We start from the raw sequence: 23,690 nt of genomic DNA, 5'->3' as shown, positions 1-23,690 counted from the left end.
AAAATAATACTTTTTAGTTTTTCGCCCTATAGCTAGATCTCGGATGACTGGTTTCCGGTTTCATGAAATGTGTTTGCTGCGTGTAAAAGGCCGTATTGTAGGTTTTAAAAGTAAGAGTTTCAGAGTTTTATTCCTCCACCCCCTCGGTAGGAATTCCCTGGTTTTTTGTTTTGTTTTGTTTGTTTTGTTTTTTGTTTGCAATGTAAGAATTCACGTATAAGGGTAATTCAAATGTGCTGGTTAGTTTTGTCGACTCAGGTTATCCTGAGTCAATCCTTTGGGATGAGCCTCTGAGAAAGTCTTCGAGGGTTATCTTGATTACATATGTCCTGTGGGAAGACTGCCGGGTCCACTGTGGTCAGGAACAACCCAGCAAGGGGATCAGGAGTGGAGCAGATGCATGGCCCCAACTCTGGTTACGGAATGTGGGTGTCATGGCTTGTCCACGGTGATGGACTGACTGCGAACTGCGAGCTCCCGAATTGCTTCTCTCCTGGTATTTCATCACAGTAACAGGAAAGGTAACTAAGACGACAGACAGAAAGTCAGAAGTGCAGTTACTTTTAACACTCGGAGTTAGTGAACTAAAGGTTCCCATTTTGGGTGAATGCGGGTCACTCCCTCTTTTATTACCTGTAGCCTGTAAGCCTCCTGAGCATCTGGGAAAGGGTCTTCTTAAACACCGAGTATTATTTGGTAATTGTTAATTTGCCTTGATGGTGGGTGAGTAGTAGTGGGTGACATTGTCTCCTGGTCACAGAGCTGGTCCTCTTCCCGCCACCAGCAGAGGGGAAAGGCCTTACCTCAGGCCTTGCTACTTTTTTTCTTCCTTTTCTTCTATGCAGCCCTAGATATCCTGAGGACCACTGTGTAGATCAGACTGCCCTCAACGTGGCTTCAAACTCAACAGTCAGTGGGGAAGGGGGTGCCTCTGCGGGCCCATGCGGAGGCAGCATCCCTTCCTCTGAGGGACCAGCCACAGGAGAGGAGGGGGGCAAGCAGCCCCTTTTATAGTGAGTCAGGAACACCTGGCTGTTCCCAGGTAACCGTGGCGCAGAGCCTAGACTAAATGCCAACGTTCCTGCATTTGGGTTTAGTTAAAAAAGGAAAAAATTAGAGGTGATGGTGGAGCAGAAATAGGGTTGTCATGATCTTTAACTACTTCAACTGATTTTGGAGCGACGTGTCTCTGGGGAACCTAGGCAAATGGGTATGGGGATGTTGGTCCAGTCTTAGGAGAATTGGCTGTTTCCTTGCTGTCCAGGGCCTGTGGAACCATCTGTGGATAGATCAGAAGGAACAGGCCCAGTAGAAGTGTCTGTGTCTGTGAGAGAAGATTGGAGCATCTGGGGGTTGCTTCTCTGGAGCTGTCCTAGATGTAGTAAATGCCTGGACTTGACAAGATGCAGAAACACACACACACACACACACACATACACACACACATTATAGATAGAGAATAAAATTATGTTTTGGAGAAAGAAATTTTTTCTTAGGTTTACATTTGAACGTACATCTGAACTCCTTTGGTGGTTGGGGGGAGAACTGAGCCCCAATCCCAGGAACAGGAGAGGGCCACTACTCTCTGGAATAGGTAGTGAGCAACAACTTTAGGCTGTTGATTAGCAGCAGCACTCTCCTCTCCAGTGCTTGGGTTTCAAGCCTCTTACATCACACCTGGCTAAGTCTCAAGTCTTTATTGTTGCTCTGTTTTTAGGTAGGATAGTTGGGTTAGCATTCTGCCTGCCTAAGTCTCAACTTTTGAGCTAGTATTTTGACAAGCTGGGAAGTATGCACAACTCACTTCTACCAAATACCAGCATAAAATGGTTAAGTGACTAAGAGCACTTGTCGCGCTCATTGCAAACAAACTGGATTTGATTCTCAGCATCCATATGGTGGTTTACAACTATCCATAACTCCAGTGCCAAGAGATCCAACTCCCTCTTCTGACCTCTGCAAGCAGGAGGCACAAGCAGTCCATGGTACATAGACATACAGGCAGGCACTCAAAAATAAATAGACCCTTAAAAATGAGCAATTCGGCCGGGCGTGGTGGCGCACGCCTTTAATCCCAGCACTCGGGAGGCAGAGGCAGGAGGATTTCTGAGTTCGAGGCCAGCCTGGTCTACAAAGTGAGTTCCAGGACAGCCAGAGCTAGACAGAGAAACCCTGTCTCGAAAAACCAAAAAAAAAAAAAAAAAAAAAAAAAAAAAAAAAAAAAAAAAAAGAGCAATTCTCAGCCTCTGGAAAGTCTCCCAGAAATAACTTGCATTAAGTGGTAAATTTGTTCCAACTGATAAACTCACATTAATACATTGTTAACAAAAGTTCATAACTGACATTAGGGTTTGCTCTGTGTATACTTTATAGTTGTTACAAATGTACACTGTTATGTAGTTTCTATTTGCAGAAGTTTTTCATGGCCTTAAAGATGCCATGTTTTGGCATGAGGTACTTCAGCAGTTAAGAGCCCTCGCTGCGAGTGAGTTCTGGAGTTTGGGTCCCAGGACCCAAATAACAATCAGAACAACTTTGAAAATGCCAAGAACCCTAGCTCTGAGGGGAGTAGAGACAGGATGATTGCTGGGGCTTGCTGTCTTCCAGCCTAGCTGAGATAATGTGAAGCCCAGATTCAGGAAGAGACCCCTCCTCAAAGGAATAAGTAGAGAGATAGCAATGTTGATAGCAGAGTGGCTTTTTGGAAACTTAGTATGTACCAATCTAGATTCAGAATCTTTTCTTGCCTCCTCCATAATGGTAAGAGTCCAAAATTAGCATCCAGATCACCAGGTAATTGAATGTTTCTCTCAGGGCACTAAGTCAATAACAGTTGAGGATCGAGCAGGAGAGGCAAGCAGTCCAGCCTGCATGTTGTAGAACTTACCTTTAGCTTCTGTCTCTGTCACCATGGGCAGACATTTTATGGTCCTGTTAAGCAAGAGGATGATGGACATCCCACAAGGAAGCATCATTGTCACCTGAAACTCAAGAGCTTATACCACTATAGAGGCTTTTGGGTGACCGACCATTCACATGACTCAGTTTCCCATTAGCCCCTGACATCAGCCCAAGACACATAGAGCTGACAGAGCCATGAATGCTGATCTGATAGAATCCCAAACCAAGTTGGCATCTTTCCCCTGCATCCGCTTCTCGCTGCCTACATGTACCTGGTCATCTTGGCTCAGAAAGCCAAGTGAGCAGCTTTCTTTTAGCAGAGCTCACCAGCGCCTGTGTGAACCAGCTTTCCTCTTGCCCTGTAAATGACCCAGTGCTTAATTTGCTCCAGCGGCAAAGTCTCCCTCTCACTGGGTGGTAAGTCAACCTGCCCATGTGCACCAGATGCTGTCCTCCCACATTAGAACCTTAAACAAAGCCAACCTACCCTTCTGCTCCATCTCTGCTGCTCAGCCAGTTTGCAGGGGCTGCTTCCCTGAGTTGACTACCAATGTTCTAAGTTCCCAATGTTTTCATTCAGTTTGAGAGGTGGGGTTGTTAGCCACAAAATCAATCAATCAATCAATCAATCAAATCACCACCTATTTCTAATAAATTGGGTGTGGTGGTAAATGCCTGCCCCAGCACCCGGAGGTTGAGGCAGGGAGGAGTAGAAGTTTAAAGGCATGCTTGGAAAGCTCTTTCTTCTCTGTTTCTACTCAAGTCTAATTTCCAGCCTAGAATGTGAGTGGGTATTATGGGCTAAAGGTTTGTACCCTCTTCACAAATCCCCCATGAAGCCCTAACCCTTTAAGTGTGGTATTTGGAGACCAACCCTTAGGGAGGTAGTTAGGGTTACTTCAGGTCCTGAGGGTGAGGTTCTCACAATGAAATGTTGCACCAGAGGGAACACAGCAGAGCCTCTCGGAGTTTGTTCCCACTTCAGAAGCCTCAGTAACCTGTTGGCGGGAGAGGTTGATCTCCTCCCCTGGTTTCCTCAGTTGCCCTTCAAGGCCCACACATCCTTCAGTGTATCTCAGTCCCTCCACACTGGCAGTGGCTGCCATTCAACCTGATGACCAGATGCCAGGTGTCAAGACTCTTGGGGAATGAAGTGATTCACATCTTCAACACCTTCCCGGGACAGTGTTTCCAGACCTGGAATCCACAGTCACTGGTGATGTTTGCTGTGGTACCCTCCACCAGCTCTTGCACCCCGAGCAGCTTATCACAAACAAGGACGGTGCTGCCAGGAACTACACCTGTGCCTACTGCATCGTCGTGACGTGGGTCCCACAGCATCCACTCAGTGGACTAGGATTCCATTGGTTTCAAGGTTAGTATCATCATCCTTCCACTGTGGTACCTGGTGGAGACTTGACCATGGGACAGAGTTCTGAGCAGGACAGAGCCATGGCTCAGGCTTGGCCTTACCTAGACCACAAGTTTGACATGGTGGTGTATGCCAAGTGTGCCTATTTGCATTCATATGTGGTCGAGGCCATGGAGGAAGGAGAGCTTTTTGAGGTCCCAGCTGTTTGTTTGTTTGTTTGCTTGCTTGCTTGGTTTTTTTGAGACAGGGTTTCTCTGTGTAGCCCTGGCTGTCCTGGACTATGTAGACCAAGCTGGCCTTGAACTCACAAAGATCTACTTGCCTCTGCCTCCTAAGTGTTAAGGGTGTGCGACACCACACCTGGCCTATAATCCTAAACTATTACTAAAGAGGATTTTCCATTTTACTTTTTATTTATTTATTCCAAGACAGAGTTTCTCTGTATAGCCCTGGCTGTCCTGGAACTCACTTTGTAGACCAGGCTGGCCTCAAACTCAGAGGTCTGCCTGCCTCTGCCTCCCAAGTGCTGGGATTAAAGGCATGTGCCACCACTGCCTGGCTCTACTTTTTGTTTTTCAAATATTATTGATTTAGTGTGTATGTGTAGACCATAGCTGTCTTCAGACACACCAGAAGAGGGCATAGAATCCCATTATAGATTGTTGTGAGCCACCATGTGGTTGCTGGGAATCAAACTCACGACCTCTGGGAGAGCAGGCAATGCTCTTAACCACTGAGCCGTCTCTCCAGCTCTGATTTTCCAGATTAAATAGCAAAACAGAAGACCTGGTTAAAGAACCTTTCCAATCCCAGTGACTCTATATCCAACTCGACTATGCTCTGGAAAAAAAGAATATGTGTGGAGCTGTCATCAGAGTCTTGGGCTTGAGCTATTTTAAGCGGTTCAGCAGGATCCACTTTTCGTTCTGTCTGTCTGTCTGGGGCTGGTGCTCCTTCTCAAGCTCACAGCATGACAGACAGCACACAGTCTGGTGGGAGAAGGGGGACTTCTCACATCCAGTAGCAGTCTCAGCAAACATTCCTTCGCATCCTTCATCCTAATAAAGACATCCTGATGTCGTCTTTCTTTTAGTCTCGGTCCATTTTGTGCCCCTATGACAAATACCTGATACAGTTCCAGAGGCTCAAAGCAGTCGGTGCTGCCAACTGTTCTGCCCTGGCGAGGACCTGCTCAGCTTTCATCATAATAAGGCAGATGGTGTCCGGGCAGGTGTGCTTTTCAAAGGGTGTGGTAGAATGCTTAGATAACAAGCAAAAAAAAAAAAAAAAAAAAAAAAAAAAAACAAACCTTCAGGCACCAGGCTGGCCCTAATCCCTCTCAGGAACTAGTCAGGGACTCACATACACGACACCAACTCCTTCAGGAGGCAATCGTCCTGTAACTATTCCCCTCCACCAGTTAGGCCCCACACTAAGATTTTTTTTTTAAAGACGTATTTATTATTATATCTAAGTACACTGTAGCTGTCTTCAGACACACCAGAAGGAGGCATCAGATTTCATTACAGATGGTTGTGAGCCACCATGTGATGGCTGGGAATTGAACTCAGGACCTTCAGAAGATCAGTCGGTGCTCTTATAGGCTGAGCCATCTCTCCAGCCTCCCACACTAAGATTTTACCACCTCTGAACATTGCCACACTGGGAACTAGGCTGCCAGCCCCACGAACCTTTGCAAAACACGCTCAAAACAGAGCAGCTACGAAACAGTTTGCTTCACCTGGCAGATGGATGTACAGGTTGGATTAGAGCAGACAAGGCCCTTCCTCCATCAGACACACCAGAAGAGGGCGTCAGATCCCATTACAGATGGTTGTGAGCCACCATGTGGTTACTGGGAATTGAACTCGGGACCTCAGTCAGTGCTCGTAACCGCTGAGCCATCTCTCCAGCCTGAAATATGTCTTTCTTTTTTTTTTTTTTTCCATTTTTTATTAGGTATTTAGCTCATTTACATTTCCAATGCTATACCAAAAGTCCCCCTTACCCACCCACCCCCGAAATATGTCTTTCTTATATAGCATTGTATCTTTCAAGACAACTTGATTTGTTTTTCTGAGCTGAGGACTGAACCTGTGGCCTTACCTAGCTACCCCAACCTCTATGTTTTTTTAATTAGTAACAAAACACAAAACATGATCTCATTATGTAGCCCTGGTTGGCCTGGAACTTGCCAGAGTGCTGGGATTATAGGCTTCCAGCAAAGATGTATGTATTTATGTATATGTGTGTTTTGCCTACATGTATGTCTGTGCCACATTCCTGCCAGTGGGTGCTGGAATTGAGCCCAGATTCTCTGCAAGAGTATCCTTAACCAATGAATCATCTCTCCAGCCCAGTCAGTGAATTCCATCTGTAGACCAGGCTTGCTTTGAACTCAAAGATCTACCAGCCTCTGCCTCCACAGTGCTGGGATTGAAGGAGTGTTGCCCCGGCTGTCTGGCCCTAGTGATTAAAATAAAAATAAAAAATGTTTAGTTTTATTTATATGTTTGGAGTTGAGGTACATTTGCCACAGGCATGCAGGTTCCCCCAGGCACCAGAAGGGAGCATCGGTTTCTGGAGCTGGAGTTACAGTTGGTAGTTTTGAACTACCCCATGGTGATGCTGATGCTAATGCTGGTGCTGATGCTGGTGGTGGTGCTGATGCCTATGCTCTGTGCTGCTACCAAGGACCAGGTTGATGTCCCTGATCTTGAGAGCTGCTCCCTGCTGCTGTGGGCAAGGAAGCCTCTTTTTTTTTGTATGTATGTATGTATGTATGTATGTATGTATGTATGTGTTTATTTATTTATTTATTATATGTAAGTACACTGTAGCTGTCTTCAGACACTCCAGAAGAGGGCGTCAGATCTTGTTACAGATGGTTGTGAGCCACCATGTGGTTGCTGGGATTTGAACTTCAGACCTTCGGAAGAGCAATCGGGTGCTCTTACCCACTGAGCCATCTCATCAGCCCGGAAGCCTCTTTTGTAGTGGTGTCAATGACTGTAGACTCGTAATTGAGAATGAGAAACATTGAAGGTTTCTGTGACAACCCCCCCCTCCTCCCTACTACCAAGAAACTATTCAGACAGGAAGCTGTTGAAGAGTCCTTAAAACTGATCAAGCCAGGCATGGTGGTGCCCACATTTAATCCTGGTACTTTGGGAGGCAGAGACAGGTGGATCTCTGTTACAGAGAGAGTTCCAGGACAGCCAGAGCTACACAGAGAGACCCTGTCTTGAAAATAAAAAACAGCTCCTCATTCACACTCCAGCACCATAGGCGGCATAGGCACTAAGATGTCCAACGGAGAGGTCTGCTGGGAAGCCAGCCACGCTGGGAGCTGGTACACCGCCATCAGGACCTCAGCTGAATGCCCAGCTAGAAGGTTGGCTTTCATAAGTAGAGTCTACATAAAGACCTGCTAGAGCCATTATTGCACCCCATGCAGGATACATGTACTTGGGTCCTTGGGCCTTCCCATCATGTGCCCCTGTCTCGATGTACACGCTCCAGTGTACATATATATAGGACTCCTCTGTATGACCTTCATATTGACCAAAAGATTTACAGAGAGCTACGGAAGACAGGAATGTTTGAACGCATGTCTGTGCAGACAGATGAAGTCCAACACAGTATTGAAATGCATTTGCCTTATACAGATAAAGCCATGGAAAGCCATAAAGATGAATTAGCCATTATTCCCGAACTGGTTGGAGCTCTGAGTGAGTCAAAAGAACAGGAATTTGGAAATCTCTTCAGTAAATATCTAGCGGATCCTAATAATCTCTGTGTGGTTTCTTCTGATTTCTGCCACTGGGGTCATAGGTCCCGTTACAGTTACTATGACAAATCCCAGGGGGACATTTACAGATCCATTGAACATCTAGATAAAATGGGTATGAGTATTATAGAACAATTAGATCCTGTAACTTTTAGCAATTATTTGAAGAAATACCGTAATACTCTGTGGAAGACATCCCATTGGGATGTTATTAAATGCTATCAGAGCTTCAGAAGAATGGAATGAATTTGAGCTTTTCCTTTTTGAATTGTGCCCAGTCCAGCTGGCATAGAAGCTGGCAGGACAGTTCAGTCAGTTACGCAGCTGGAGCACTCACAGTCCACTGAAGCCCCGATCCTCAGGGATGCCCACCTGCACAGATTCGTACTCTCTCCAGGGTCCAGCCTAGCCTTTACCAAGATGTTGGTTCTGGTGTGGGGGGATTCTGAAGCCTCAGACTAATAGAACTCTCTTCTTTTCTAGTAGGTATAGTTCTCCTTAATTTCAACTCATTTTAAAAATGCTTTCTAGTTTGTGGCAGTGGAAGGAAGGCTGGAATCAAAACTGGCACACAGTGACTGGTAAAGCCTTTAGCATATCTGAAATTTGCTCCCTTTGCAGGCTCATGCACATATATTCCGCTTTCAGAATAGTTCTGCAAATTGTACACAGACAAAAGGTGGAAGCTTTTTAATAAAAGAAATTGCAGCTAGGCAGTGGTGGTGCACGCCTTTAATCCCAGCACTTGGGAGGCAGAGGCAGGCAAATTTCTGAGTTCGAGGGCCAGCCTGGTCTACAAAGTGAGTTCCAGGACAGCCAAGGCTACAGAGAAACCCTGTCTCGAAAAACAAACAAACAAACAAACAAAAACCAAAAAAAGATGGAAAAGAAAGGAAAAGAAATTGCATTTATAAATGAGCTGTATTTGAATACAGGATATCTCTAGCTATAGACAATTACTACCCATGTTGTACAATGGATACCTTCTAATTTAATTGCTAATAAAGGGCTACACAATTCAAAAAAGAAAAAAGAAAAACCCAAACAAACTAAAAAGTGTGATAAAGATGCTGACAGGGAGCTCTGCATACTTGGTGGCTTCTGGCTGGAGGGACGGGATATCTTTTTCAGGTATCTTTTTTTGTTTGTTTTGTTTTGTTTTGTTTTTTGAGACAGAGTTTCTCTGTGTAGCCCTGGCTGTCCTGGAACTCACTTTGTAGACCAGGCTGGCCTCAAACTCAGAAATCCACCTGCCTCTGCCTCCAAGTGCTGGGATTAAAGGTGTGCACCACCACGCCCAGTTCAGGTATCTTTTTTACAGGCCAGTCACTCACTTGGACTTTGACCATGCTCCAATGAGTATTTGGGTAATGCAAATTGGACTTGGTGTATTGGGGGTGGGGGGGGGCAAAGGTGGGAGGAATGGAAAGGGAGTGTGATATATAAATTTCCCCCAAAATTAATAAAAATGTTGTTTGGGGATAATAATATTTATTTTTATTTATGTGTCTATGTGGGGGAGAGTCACGCATGCCATGTGTACAAATGTCACAGGCATGCAGGTTCCCTCAGGCATAAGAAGGGAGCTGGAGTCACAGGCGGTGGTTATGAACCACTGATGCAGATGTGGAGGACTGAACTCAGGCCCTCTGAAAGAGAGCAGGCTGTATGCCTAACAGCTGTGCCATCTCTCCGCCTCCTCCACAGAGCCTCGCTGTATAGCTGGGGCTTCCCTGCAACACACAGAGATCCACTTGTCTCTGCCTCTAGATTGCTGGTCTTAATTGCCCCACCACCCTTAGTTGTCAAGGCAACTTTTGACATTATTCTTGTGTTTCAGTTTCTTTTCAAGGGTTAGTACAGTGGGCTTGGTTCCCATCTGTCATTTGTTGTCTTTGTATACCTGGGACAAATCACTTAAGACTTTATGACTTTATCCTATCTGTGACAATGAACACATGCACATCACCAAAAATACTTGCGGGAACACTCTACTTACTGTTTTCGAGGGGAAGGAAGCTCAATTTACCAATGCAGCTTACATGCACTAAGCATAAACTTCAGAGATACACTGGCAGATTTGGCAGGGTATGGGTCAGAGCCCTCAACGTTTGTTTTTTTTTTTTTTTTCCTACAAGTTCCATATTCAGAGTTGTAAGATTCAATCTCCTTTGAGAAGTTGTTCCTACCTCAGACTAAACAAAGGACATAGGCTTCCCAAGTGGATGAATTTAGGTCATGTGCCTGCCCCTGAACCATTCACAGTAGCCAAGGGAATGCCTGGTAGTGATTGGCTGAGAATAAATTTCTTCCACATTCTTGCATTTAGCAGGTCAGATTGGGAGCAACTGCCTGTGAAGTTCTGGGCCACACCAGAGAATTGGCACAAATGCCTGTGAGAACAGACCAAGCATACCGCTTGTATTTTCTTTTTCTTTTTGTACAAATAAACGACTACAACTTTTCTAAAATACTCCTGTAAAGGACCCAGAAAAATTGCAGAAAAAGCACAAAAAATTGGCACATGATCCTGATGCTTATACACATGTTTGATGTTTGAAAATAATAATTAGACCACAAACATGAATATGCACTGATAATAAAATGGAAGTTGAATTATTCTTTAATTTGGGGGTTTGCAGTGTGCTTATATAAAAGAATGTCTTTTTTTCTCCCCTCCCCAGTATTCCCCCAACACACACACACACACACACACACACACACACACACACACACACACACTGTGTAGCTCTGGCTCTGGCTCTCCTGGAACTTGCTCTGTAGACCAGGCTGACCTTAAACTCACAGAGCTCTGGATGTCCCTGCCTCCCTAGCATTGGGATCAAAGGTGTGCAACACTGTTCAGCTTGATAATGTCTTCTTGTGGAGCTGGAGAGATGGCTCAGTGGTTAAGAGCACTGACTGCTCTTCCAGAGGTCCTGAGTTCAATTCACAGCAACCACATGGTGGCTCACAACCATCTGTAATGGGATCAGATATACTATCAAATATTTAGGGCTAAAGAGATATCAAAAGGCCAAAAAAGCCGCTTTGGTGGCCCACTCCTTTAATAACACAAATGTCTTTAACACCAGCACTTGGGAGACAGAGGCTTTTGGATCTCTGAGTTCGAGGCCAGCCTGGTTTACAGAGGATGTTCTAGGACAGCCAGGGCTACACAGAGGAAACCATGTCATGAAAAGCAAAAACAAATTAGAGAAAAGGCTAAAATATGTGTGTGTGTGTACACTATATACATGTTACATATTTTAAAATGTGCCGAAATGTTAACATTTGGCAAGTCTAGGCAAAGGTTTGTGATTCTGTGTTCAGAATTACTCAAGTTTTAAAGTATTTGAAGGCAGGCAGTGGTGGCACACTGCCTTTAGTCCCAGCACTCTGAGGTCTGTGGAGTTCAGTCAGGTCTACAGAGACACAGAGAAACCCATTAAGTGTGTGTGTGTGTGTGTGTGTGTGTGTGTTTGGGGGAAGGGAGCAAAATAAAGAAATAAATAAAAAATTTTAAAGGTTTGGAGAAAATAGGTATTAATAAGTTATTGGTTTTTTGTTTTTGTTTTTCGAGACAGGGTTTCTCTGTGTAGCCCTGGCTGTCCAGGAACTTACTCTGTAGACCAGGCTGGCTTCGAACTCAGAGAACTCAGAAATCCGCCTGCCTCTGCCTCCCAAGTGCTGGGATTAAAGGTGTGCGCCACCACCACCGGGCTAATAAATTATTGTTACCATATTTGCTGCTTCCATTGTCCTTTTTCTTTTTCTTTTTTTTTTTTTTTTTTTGCTTCTGTCCTGGAACTCACTCTGTAGACCATGCTGGCCTCGAACTCAGAAATCCGCCTGCCTCTGCTTCCTGAATGCTGGGATTAAAGGTGTGCGCCACCACTGCCCGGCTTCCATTGTCTTTATTTTCCAAGTAATCTAAAAGTTTACCACACGGGACAAAGTGGGGCATGTCTGTAATCCCAGAACTGACGTTGAGGAAGGATTGCATTAGGTTCAAGGCTAGCCTGGGCTCTATTGTTAATGTGAGACCCTGCCTCAATCCCACTCCCCATGATAAAAATTAAATAACCAGTAAATAGCACAAACAATAATATAGCGATACAACTAATGATTGCCTAAAGATAAAATAATCAACAAATACTATAAACAATATAGTGATACAACTAATGGTTAAGAGGCACACAGATCCACGTTCTCCCGGTGACCAGCTCCTGATGTAAAATTTTTTTAAAGTAAATATATTTCTCTTTTCTTTTATTGATTGATTGACTGATTGGTTGATTGAGACAGGGTCTCACTATTTAGCCCTGGTTGGCCTGGCTGTATAAACCAGGTTTGCCTTGAACTCCTAGTGCTGGGATTAAAAGCCTGCGCCAATCACCGCAAGCTAAGCCTTTTTTTACAAGTGTAATAATAATTTCGTGTGTTTGTTTAAGGACAAGCCCAGGGAAAGCAAACAGGGTACGGCCCAGTGTCCATCTAAGCATAGACGAAACGCAGGTCTCCATGCTGTGTGCTGAGATCTGGAGTCACCCTTCTGCAAGGCACCCTGGGATTGCCCGGCCGCTCCCTCATCTCGCGACGCTTCCCTGCTTACCGCCCCACCCCCACCTTTTTTTTTTTTTTTCCCCTACGACCTGCGTCTGCGTCCCACCCCCACCCCCGCCTAACGTGTTTTTCAAACCTACCAATGAACGCGCAGCTTAGGCTCAAATCAGCCAATCGGAACGCGGCGTCACCGGGAAATTTAAATCGCGCCGGCCGGCAGCACGAGGCACAAAATCTGAGGGCTGAAGGGTAGCAGACGTTTCCACAGCCGCCGACCCGCAGCTTGAGTGTCCTGCACCACCTTTCGTGGAAATCTGAGCCGGCTGTACAGGTAGGAACGGAAGCCGGTCCTGAGCAGTAACGGCCGGACGGAAGGCTGCGGGGCGGAGGGCGGGAGCAGGCCGCGCCCGGGCCGGAGCTGAGCCTCCCTGCTCCGACCAGGCCTCGGGGCGGGTTGGTTTCGCCACGCCGGGGTCAGGGTTGGCAACGCCGGGCGCTGCGGAGGGCAGCGAAGGCCTGGGAGCGGCTCGGGTCGGCGTGGAGGGACCGGAGGGCAGCCGCAGTCGAGCGGACCTACCTGGCTGTGCCGCCGCTTTCCTGATGCTTCTGCCCCGGGGAGGAGACGCAGCTTTGGGCAGGGGATGAAGGTGGCAGTTAAGACACCCCAGTTAAGCCCTTGACCCGGATCACCTGGGTCAGGGTCGAGGACGGACATAAAGCAGTTAAACCTACTAGCTTACCAGGGTACTTTGGGTTCCTGTCCCTTCGCGACGACCACACCTGGGTTCTATCGAGCCCCACTGATCACAGCTGATGTCATCCCGGCTGAATGCATTCTCTGGAAGTGTGTGCAAGATGCGGCGTTAATGCCATTGCTGACAGCGATGATGTGATGGAAGGCCCTATAATGGAACGAACCGATTCTTTATGTAACTTGCAAGAGGGTACTAGTATGGATCCGTTTTGGCCATCGATCAACAGAAAACGAGAGCTGCGTTTATTGCCTTAAGGACGTAGATGGTTGCCAGGCATTGTTGGCGCACGCCTTTAATCCCAGCACTTGGGAGGCAGAGGCAGGCCGATTTGAGTTCGAGGACAGCCAGGGATACACACAGAAACCCTGTCTCGAAAAATAAAACAAACAAAGGACGTAGATTGTTCTCCTACTTGGTGTTCTATTAACTAATGGAGCCTAGAATTTAGATCCTTGACTTAATACCGTGCTGGCTAGAGGCTTAAGACTATTGAGTGTTTGAAAAGCCGCTAATCTGTTGAGATGCCCCGTGTGCTTAAACTACCCATTGGATTTTGAAGGTGTATAAAAACAGTAAGACATCTCAATTTTTCTGTATTGATGACATCCTCAAATGGTAATAGTTTAGCTATATTGGGTAAAAGTCTTAAAATTAATTTCCTTCCTTCCTTCCTTTCTTTTTGTTTTTTCGAGGCAGGGTTTCTCTGTGTAGCCCTGGCTGTCCTGGAACTCTGTGGACCAGGCTGGCCTCGAACTCAGAAATCCTCCCGCCTCCCAAGTGCTGGGACTAAAGGAGTGCGCCACCACTGCGGGGCTCACTGTGGTTAGTGGAAATTTTAAATTATCTTTTTTTAAAATTTTTTTTGATTGACAGTTAAGTTGCCTTTGTAGTAAGGGGCAATTATGGCTTAGTATTATAGCCATAATGATGAAAACTTGTAGGATTTTGTTTTGTTTTTATTTTATTTATATATTTTTGAGACAGGGTTTCCTGAGTAGTCCAGGCTGTCCTGTAATTCACTCTGTATACTAGACTGGCCACAAACTCAGATCCGTTTTACCTCTGCCTCCTGAGTGCTTGGAGTGCTTTGCCATCACTGCCAGGCTGTGTTGTGTCGTCATCTTTGTTTTTGTTTTTTTTTTTTTTTTTTTTGGTTTTTGTTTTTGGTTTTTCGAGACAGGGTTTCTCTGTATAGCCCTGGCTGTCCTGTCCTGGAACTCACTTTGTAGACCAGGCTGGCCTCGAACTCAGAAATCCACCTGCCTCTGCCTCCCAAGTGCTGGGATTAAAGGCGTGTGCCACCGTTGCTGCTTTTTAAATCTAGTATAGAAATGGAGTTGAGATTTAGTTGATTATAACATGCTATTGTATATTTCTGTTTGTTTCATCTTAAGATAGGGTTTCTCTATGTAGACCTAGCTGGCCTGGAACTCTCTACAGACCAGGCTGGCTTCAAACTGATAGAGATCTGGTTGTCTCTGCCTCCCAAGTGCTAGGATTAAAGGCGTGTATTACTCTACCCAGCTTCTGTTGCATTCTTATTAAAAATACTTTTTCTTTGTTTCTTTTTTTTTCTTCTCACCCTCCCTTGGCTCCTAGCTTTCCTCCTTGTTCCTGCAGCCATGTCCACGAACGAGAATGCTAACTTACCAGCTGCCCGACTTAACAGGTTCAAGAACAAGGGGAAGGACAGCACAGTGAGTACCTTCTGTTGCTTTCCTGCGTGCTTGTAAAGGGAAGGGGGATGTTTATATAACAACAGTTCTGAGGGACTGGGGATTGAATCCTAGAGCTTCACACTCAGGCTAGGTAGGTTTTTTTCTGTGCCCAAGCTTCATCTCTAGTTTTAGGTATTTAAACTTTTAAAATTGCATTTATTTATTATTTACTTTTGTGTATGTGGGGGGAGGATTTTTATGTGCACCTGTTGTACATGTAGAGGAATTTCCTCCTCTACATGGCTCTGAAAGATTGAAGGCCTCAGACTTGGTGGCAAGTGCCTTTATTCGCTGAGCCATCTCTTGTTGGTCTTTGAAGGATTTAAAAAAAAAATCACAACTGGGTGGGGTGCTGAACACCTTTAATCTCAGCACTTAGGAGGCAGAGGCAGGTAGATCTCTGAGTTTGAGGCCAGTCTGGTCTACAAAATGAGTTACAGGACAGCCAGAGCTACACAGAAAAACATTGGCTTGAAAAACCAAAAAGGGGGGGAAAAAAAGGAGAGGGAGAAAGATGACTTGGCAGTAAAAGCCTGTGGGATAGATAAAACAAGGTCCTCTTTTCTTCAGGAAATGCGTCGCCGCCGAATAGAAGTTAATGTGGAACTCAGGAAAGCTAAAAAAGATGAGCAGATGCTGAAAAGAAGAAACGTCAGCTCCTTTCCTGATGATGCTACTTCTCCGCTACAGGAAAACCGGAACAACCAGGTGACTACCTTTGAGTTCATGTTACCCTAGAAAATATGGATGAATGTCTCTTAAATGCTTTTTCTTCCTTCCCACACTCCAGTGGATAGTTTTCTGTCCTTCCTTCAAACTTCTTGCACTTCTGGATACTAGTTTTGTACCTTGATATGTCAGTTTCAATTGAAGGAGAAAATTTTTTTATGCTAACTAGGGATCACACACTAGGGCCTTGTGTGTGATAGGCCTGTATCTCTAGTTCCATTTTATTATTATTTTTTGAGACAGTATCTTGCTGTATAACCCTGGTTGGTCTCATTTTCTATATAGTTCCTGGTTTGGAACTTTAGTCCTCTTTCCGCATCAGGTGTATACAATCATTATGCCATGCTTATACACTATAAAGTAGTGGTTCTCAGCCTTTTAATGTTGTGACTCTTGAATACAGTTGATCATGTTGTGGTGATCACCAACCATAAGATTGTCTTTGTTGCTACTTAGTAACTAATTTTGCTCCTGTAAGAATCATAATGCAGGGGGCTAGAGAGATGGCTCAGAGATTAATGGTCCTAGCACCTACATGGTGACTCATGACCATCTATCTTTCAAGGGATCTGATCCCTTTTCTGTCATGGTTGAGTAGAGCACTCACACAGTAAATAAATAAAACAATAAATGTTTATTAATGTTTTTAAAAAACACTCACCAGTGGCTGTGCTGCCGGGTGGTGGTGGCGCACGCCTTTGATCCCAGTACTCGGGAGGCAGAGGCAGGAGGATTTCTGAGTTCGAGGCCAGCCTGGTCTACAAAGTGAGTTCCAGGACAGCCAGGGCTACACAGAGAAACCCTGTCTCGAAAAACAAACAAACAACAAACCAGCGGCTGTGCTTTCTGGTGGTCTTAGGTGACTCCCGAGAGAGTTGCTCTACCTAAGGGGTCATGACCCGCAGGTTGAGAATCAGTGGTGCAGTGCAAATATCTACTTCTACATTGGCACTTAATCCAGAGCAGCTTCTAATCCTGAAGCTCCGAGCGTTCATGGAAAGTCCCCCGTGCTTGGTTGTATATACCATTTTTATCTTTGTTATCCTTTACTGTCCTGATTTCTACGTTTACGCTTGGATACTTCCTACCATGTTGGAATTGCTTGCCACATTCAGTATAACAACACTTTATAGCTTTGTAACCCAGCAAGCAAAATACGCTTGTGTTATAGCTTAGGTACTTGTAACTTACTACAATGAGATGGTATAACACATGTGTATGACATGTTCTGTCTGCTCAGTATCAGAGATTATACAAACAAACTTCTTGAATGCATACATGTATATAACGAGGTTTAGTCCATGTATATAACGAGGTTTAGTCCTTTTCACCCCGATTCCTGGTCTTAGCCCTTTTTCTGCTGAAACCCTTCTTTCCAGCATTTTTTCTCTGTTTTACATTTGACCTACTGAGCATAACTATGGTTGCCTCATGAGGGTGGGTGGGAGCTTGTTTGCTGGAGGATGGATAGATAGCTGGCCAGTGGCTGTACTTCTCCCTGACAGAAATTCACTCGTCCCCAGGAAGGAGTAGGACCTTATGAGCCCTTCCCACTTTCATGGTGACGTATTAGAATGCCTTATCTTCACATGAGTGTCTATTTAGGGTTCTCTGTGATAAAGCACTGCCAAACCAACTTGGGTGGAGGAAGGGTTTATTTGGCTTACAGGTTACAGTCCATTATCAAAGGAACAACATTGCTTATTGGCTTAGTCTCTGGCTTGCCCAGTTTAGAGTCATAAGTGTGTAATCCTGGTGACCTGGAACTCAATATGAAGACCAGGCTAGCTTCCCTAGTGCTAGTTAAAGATGTGCCACTCCACCTGAGTCTCAGGGACCTTTCCTACCTGCCCTGGCTCACCTGCCTACAGTGCTGGGCCTCCTACATCAATTAGCAATCAAGAAATGTCAAATGTCAAAATGTCAAATGTCAAAAAAAGTTCCTCAGTTGTCACAGTGAGTACAGTTGCTGTGTCATCTGGATCATTTTTTTCCACTTCCTCTTTCACAGTGCTCCCTTATCCTTGAGAGTACGTATGTATGATACAGACATCCTTTTTACAGCTGAGCTCTTCATCACTCATTGGCCATCTGAGCTTCTGTTTAACCACCATCATTGCAAAACAGAAGCTTCTCTTAAGTGGGTAGAGAGCTGCACTAATCTATAGGTAGGGAGATAGTTAAAGGGCAATATACCATGTCTGTTATTAGAAGTAATAGTTGATTTTCCTCTAGGGCTTATGACCTTAGCAGGGATCAGGTGTGCAGGAACACGTGTGTTCCTGTGGAGCAGGTTTCAAATACAACCAGAAAGCAGTTGATTTCCTCCATAAATAACTCTGATGCTCCTATTGAACCAGTGGGTACACTGTGCTAGGCAGGATGTACAGTTAAAGCTGGGTACGATGGTTCGAGTTCCCTCTAGAAGCCTGTGTAGGATCTTCCAGCACTGTAAAAGGTAGCAGTGAGGAGAAGTTCCAGGGCAGTTCCAGTTTTGTTTGTTTTTTTCTTTTTTTTTTTTTTTTTTTTTTTTTTTAAATCTTTATTTTCTTTTTTTTTTAAAGATTTATTTATTTATTATATGTAAGTACACTGTAGCTGTCTTCAGACACTCCAGAAGAAGGAGTCAGATCTTGTTACGGATGGTTGTGAGCCACCATGTGGTTGCTGGGATTTGAACTCTGGACCTTCGGAAGAGCAGTCGGGTGCTCTAACCCACTGAGCCATCTCACCAGCCCTGTTTGTTTTTTTCTTTCCCCTTCTCATGGTCTATTGCCAAAGTGTAGGGTGTCTTCAGCAATGGCGTCTTAGCTTAAAGTTCTGATGGGCAACCAAGAGCGATGGCAGTAGTTTATGTTGTTTCAAGGGCTGCAAGCCTCTCTTCTGTAGTGATTACAACATAATCATCTACCACGGAAATTTATAGATTTTAAATACAAACTCAAGAAATTAGGCTCCATGTGGTGGCACACACATGCTTTTAATTCTAGCACTCTGGGGATAGAGATAAGTAGATCTGAGTTCTAGGCTAGCCTGGTCTACATAAAATGAGCTCCAGGATACCCAGGGCTACATTGAGATCCTGTGTCAAAAATTAAAAACAAACAAAAACCCCAGACATCTGTAGCTGCATATATCTTTCTTTGTTAAAAGTATATTTGAGTTCAAGGGATTGCAACTAAGAATAGCATTTAGTTTGCCTTAAACCATTCTTAAAATAGTTCACTGCTACTCCTTCTAATGACAAAAGCTTAAGTGTTCTGACTTGAGAATCCAATGTCATGGGACCAAGTTTGAGAACTATTATTGTACATATAAAGCAGGATTTAGTAGTCCAAATTAAATGTAAAGCTAACCTTCAGATGAGAGCCTAAGTATCCTTACAATGCCATGTGTGCTAGTGTGCTTCCTATGACTGTGAAAACAGTGTAGTGGCAGGAAAAGGGTTATTTGGCTTATACCTCAGGTCAGACAACTCATTAATGAGGGAAATCAGAAACCCTGAGGTAGTGGGCAAGGTGTAGCTACTTACTGACTGGCTTTTTGCCTGGACTAGCTTTCCTATACAACCTAGACCCACCTGCCTGGGGATGGTGCTGCCCACATTAAGCTGGACTCTCCCATATCATGAAGGTAATTTCAGACATGAGCAAAGGTTAATCTGACCAAAATAATTCTGTATGTTGATTGTATCTCGATGTCTAGGTTGTATCAAGTTGACAACTAAACAGCACAGTACTATAAAGTATATATATTTGTATATAATAATAATTGTAAAATACTGCATTTTTTTAAGGGTACTGTAAATTGGTCTGTTGAGGACATTGTTAAAGGCATAAACAGTAACAATTTGGAAAGCCAGCTCCAAGCTACTCAAGCTGCTCGGTGAGTCTGTAGCTCTGGCATGGATAACCTAAGAAATCAGCCCTTTGAGAGGGAGGGAGGGAGGGAGGGAGGGAGGGAGGGAGGGAGGTGCAGTGGAGAATCATGAATTTTTACTTTATCTTAAAATTTTGTGTGTGTGTGTGTGTGTGTGTGTGTGTGTGAGAGAGAGAGAGAGAGAGAGAGAATGAATCAGGAAAACTTGTCTCCACCATGTGCATTCTGGGGATTGAACTCAGTTGTCAGCTTGGTGGCAAGCTCTTTACCTACTACTAAACTATCTCACCATCTCCTTTCCCCTTTAAACAACATCCCATGTTGCCTAGGCTGACTTTAAGTGCACAGTCTCCTTTTGTCTCAGCCTTGTCCGTGTTGAGATTGTACGTGTATTAACCACTGTGATGGCCAGATTTTTATCCACCTTTTCAGTGCACTTTGAAAAATCAACTTCAACTTTTGATTTTTTTCTTTTCCCTTAGGAAATTGCTTTCTAGAGAGAAACAGCCTCCTATAGACAACATCATCCGGGCTGGTTTGATCCCAAAATTTGTGTCCTTCTTGGGCAAAACTGATTGTAGTCCTATTCAGTTTGAGTCTGCTTGGGCACTCACCAACATTGCTTCTGGAACATCTGAACAGACCAAAGCTGTGGTGGATGGAGGTGCTATCCCAGCGTTTATTTCTCTCTTGGCATCTCCTCATGCTCACATCAGCGAGCAAGCTGTTTGGGCTCTTGGAAACATTGCAGGTACTTGCACTTATAATTCTTTGGACTGAATGTGTCCAATGTGATTAAAGAAGGTCCTAGTGGCTTTTGTGTCAAGCTTTGTGCTTGCTTTAGGCCCTTATTAGGAATGGAAGAGGCATTTAAGAATGCTACTGAAGTTAGGACAGGTCTGACAGACAGTGCATTCAGTAGCTAACTAAACATGGATGTTTGGGACAGTAGGTTCATTAATCTTGCTTTTTTATTTTTTGAGACAGGGTCTCTCTTACGTAGCGCTGGCTATAGACCAGGATAACGTGGATTTCACAGAAATAGATTTTGGGGTTAAGGTGTTCACTGCCGTGCTCAGCCAATCTCGCTTTCTGTCCCAGGTGATGGTTCAGCTTTCCGAGACTTAGTTATCAAACACGGTGCGATTGACCCACTGTTGGCACTTCTTGCAGTTCCCGATCTGTCTACCTTGGCAGTAAGTTGATAATATTTGACTCTTATTTTCCCCATCTATTCAAAGACAAGCCTTCTCAATAATTTTTCTCTCCCCCTCAGTGTGGTTACTTACGTAATCTTACCTGGACACTTTCAAACCTTTGTCGAAACAAGAACCCTGCACCTCCCTTAGACGCCGTTGAGCAGATTCTTCCTACGTTAGTTCGACTCCTGCACCACAATGATCCAGAAGTATTGGCAGATTCCTGCTGGGCCATTTCCTACCTGACTGATGGTCCAAATGAGCGCATTGAGATGGTTGTGAAGAAAGGAGTTGTTCCCCAACTTGTGAAGCTTCTAGGAGCTACTGAACTGCCCATTGTGGTAGGTGTTAGTTGGCCTTTTTATTAAATAGCTTTGTGAGTATGGAGTAAGGGAGCGCAGGAGTACGGGAGCGTCCTCAGTTGATAGCTGTTGAGATACTGCCTGTTATTTGCACAACTTTTTAGAATGGAGAATTTTTTTAGCAGCACTGGAAAGTAATTAATCAGTAATTAATCAACCTATTTTTCCTTTTTAGACTCCCGCACTAAGAGCCATAGGGAATATTGTCACTGGAACAGATGAGCAGACTCAGAAAGTGATCGATGCAGGAGCACTTGCAGTCTTTCCCAGCCTGCTAACAAACCCCAAAACTAATATTCAGAAGGAGGCCACATGGACAATGTCGAACATTACAGCTGGACGCCAGGACCAGATACAGCAAGTTGTGAATCACGGCCTAGTCCCCTTTCTTGTTGGTGTCCTCTCTAAGGTAATGAGAGTTTAGGTTTGACCAGATGATAGCATTTATGACAACCTATGCGTGATAAGTCTTAGAGGAACCTGGGCATGGTGGCACATGCTTTTAACTCCTGAGCTTGTGAGGGAGAGGCAGGAGGCCTGAGTTGGATACAGTACCTCCTAATATTGGGTAGAAGAGTAGGTAATTGGCTTGGTGTTTTTAGACCACTAACTTTTGGAGTCTGGCTGTTAGGACTTTTGGACTAAAACCATTTTCTTCTTCTTTCTTGTTTATCAGGCGGACTTTAAGACACAGAAGGAGGCCGCGTGGGCTATAACCAACTATACCAGCGGTGGGACTGTTGAGCAGATTGTGTATCTCGTTCACTGTGGGATAATAGAACCTTTGATGAACCTCCTGAGTGCAAAAGATACCAAGATTATTCAGGTTATTCTTGACGCCATTTCAAATATCTTTCAGGTAAGTCCTAACAAGGCTCTGTTTGCTTGAACTTAAGGCTGATAGTTACTATTTAGGACTGGGAAGAGGACAGCTAAGTTTGGTTTACTAATAGTCAGAATCAGGTTTGTTTGTGTACAGTCTCAGTTTTTAAATTTACTAATGAAGTCTTAGTCTGTCCCTGCACTTGGGAAGCAGAGGCAGGCTGAGCTCTTGAGATGGAGACCAGCTTGAGATACACAGAGAAACTCTGTATTGGTACCTCCCCCCATTCTTTTTATATCTATTCATTTTGTATGTATGGGTGGGAACTGGGGTTGTATATTGTTGTGAGTGACCATATGTATGCTGGGAATCAAACCCAGATCCTCTGTAAGAACAAGTGATCTTATCCAGTGAGCCACTATCCTGGCACCCTTTCTTTAAGAATATTTTTTTGTGCAGGAGGGGCTTAAAAAAAAGAATTTTTTTTTTTTTTTTGTGGCAGTGGTGGAGCAAGCCTTTAATTCCAGTACTCAGGAGGAAGATGCAGGCAGATCTCTTGAGTTTGAGATCAGCCTAGTCTACATGGCAAATTCCAGGACAGCCAGGGCTACATAAACTGTCTCAGAAATCAAAGCCAGACAAAAATAGATCAAAATAAATACACAAAACAACTAAAACACCTCTCATAGAAACTGGGATTTGTATCTCATAGAGGGTAGTAAACTTAAGTTGAGTTTTTTTTTTTTTTAAGGCTGCAGAGAAACTAGGTGAGACAGAAAAGCTCAGTATAATGATTGAAGAGTGTGGAGGCTTGGATAAAATTGAAGCACTACAGAGGCATGAAAACGAGTCTGTATACAAGGCCTCATTGAACTTAATTGAGAAGTACTTCTCAGTGGAGGTAAGTAATGGCCATGTCCACAACATGGAAAGGATATGAGAATTCACAAGTACCTTCAAGCCAATGGGCTTGATCCTTTGTATATGATTCTTACATTACCCTATCACAAAGAACAAGCATCAGTGCAGCCAAGATTTGCTGTGTGTGGGTGGGTGGGTGCGCGCACGTGTGGCTAGTACTGGCTTGATGGTATATGATGGTTATATGAACAGCCTGGAATTGTCCCAGCATTCATGAGTTAGCTAAGCTTTGGCAACAAGTTTTCTGCTAGGTGCAGGCTTTGAGACAGGGTTCTGCTAGAGATGTACCATGTTTATGGTTATATCTTACCTTACTATTTCCAGGAAGAGGAAGATCAAAATGTGGTGCCAGAAACTACCTCTGAAGGCTTCGCCTTCCAAGTTCAGGATGGAGCTCCTGGGACCTTTAACTTCTAATGTCCAGCTAAGGCACAAAGTTGTTAGCTATGTGCTGTGCTATTCTGTGTTCTCATAGATTTGTCTTACTGTTTCTCTACTAAGAACTCTTTTTAAATGTGGTTTGTTATTGTAGCACTTTTTACAAAAGAAACTATACTTGAACAGTTATAAACTGTACATACTCTATGAAGCTGTCCTCTGAATTTATTTCTATGTGGAATTTCGTACCCTGTCATGTCCTGTAAATAAAGATTAAAGTTCCATTCTTTACTCTGA

At 44.3% G+C, this 23,690-nt stretch overlaps 1 protein-coding gene, 1 long non-coding RNA gene and 1 pseudogene across 2 annotated transcripts; 2 read left to right on the top strand and 1 right to left on the bottom strand.

Annotated features, from left to right (window-relative positions):
• Positions 1 to 81: 81 nt before the first annotated feature.
• Gm39424 lies at positions 82 to 12,850 on the bottom strand. The gene is made up of 3 exons (XR_880255.3): positions 12,770 to 12,850; positions 634 to 1,279; positions 82 to 525 (listed from the first exon to the last, which is right to left on the bottom strand). It is a non-coding gene; the product is annotated as a predicted gene, 39424 (long non-coding RNA).
• Gm11708 (predicted gene 11708) lies at positions 7,535 to 8,607 on the top strand (annotated as a pseudogene).
• Kpna2 (karyopherin (importin) alpha 2) lies at positions 12,794 to 23,690 on the top strand. The gene is made up of 11 exons (NM_010655.3): positions 12,794 to 12,960; positions 14,984 to 15,081; positions 15,673 to 15,810; positions 19,628 to 19,716; positions 20,193 to 20,461; positions 20,812 to 20,906; positions 20,987 to 21,250; positions 21,447 to 21,680; positions 21,948 to 22,130; positions 22,846 to 22,995; positions 23,340 to 23,690. Exons 2-11 carry the CDS (start codon positions 15,007 to 15,009, stop codon positions 23,430 to 23,432), a joined length of 1,590 nt encoding a protein of 529 aa, NP_034785.1. The 5' UTR covers positions 12,794 to 12,960; positions 14,984 to 15,006; the 3' UTR covers positions 23,433 to 23,690.

Source organism: Mus musculus, chromosome 11, assembly GCF_000001635.26.
Source record: "Mus musculus strain C57BL/6J chromosome 11, GRCm38.p6 C57BL/6J".
NCBI lineage: Eukaryota > Metazoa > Chordata > Mammalia > Rodentia > Muridae > Mus > Mus musculus.
Note: the sequence above shows the minus strand (reverse complement) of the source record. Positions and strands in the feature narration are given on the sequence as shown.

What these genes read in the sequence shown, in the direction of transcription:
- Kpna2 (NM_010655.3), top strand. Translation starts at nt 15,007, where the DNA reads ATGTCCACGAACGAGAATGCTAACTTACCAGCTGCCCGACTTAACAGG. An exon ending in ACAAGGGGAAGGACAGCACA is followed by an intron (nt 15,082 to 15,672) that starts GTGAGTACCTTC and finishes TCTTTTCTTCAG; the next exon opens with GAAATGCGTCGCCGCCGAAT. An exon ending in CTACTGAACTGCCCATTGTG is followed by an intron (nt 21,251 to 21,446) that starts GTAGGTGTTAGT and finishes TTTCCTTTTTAG; the next exon opens with ACTCCCGCACTAAGAGCCAT.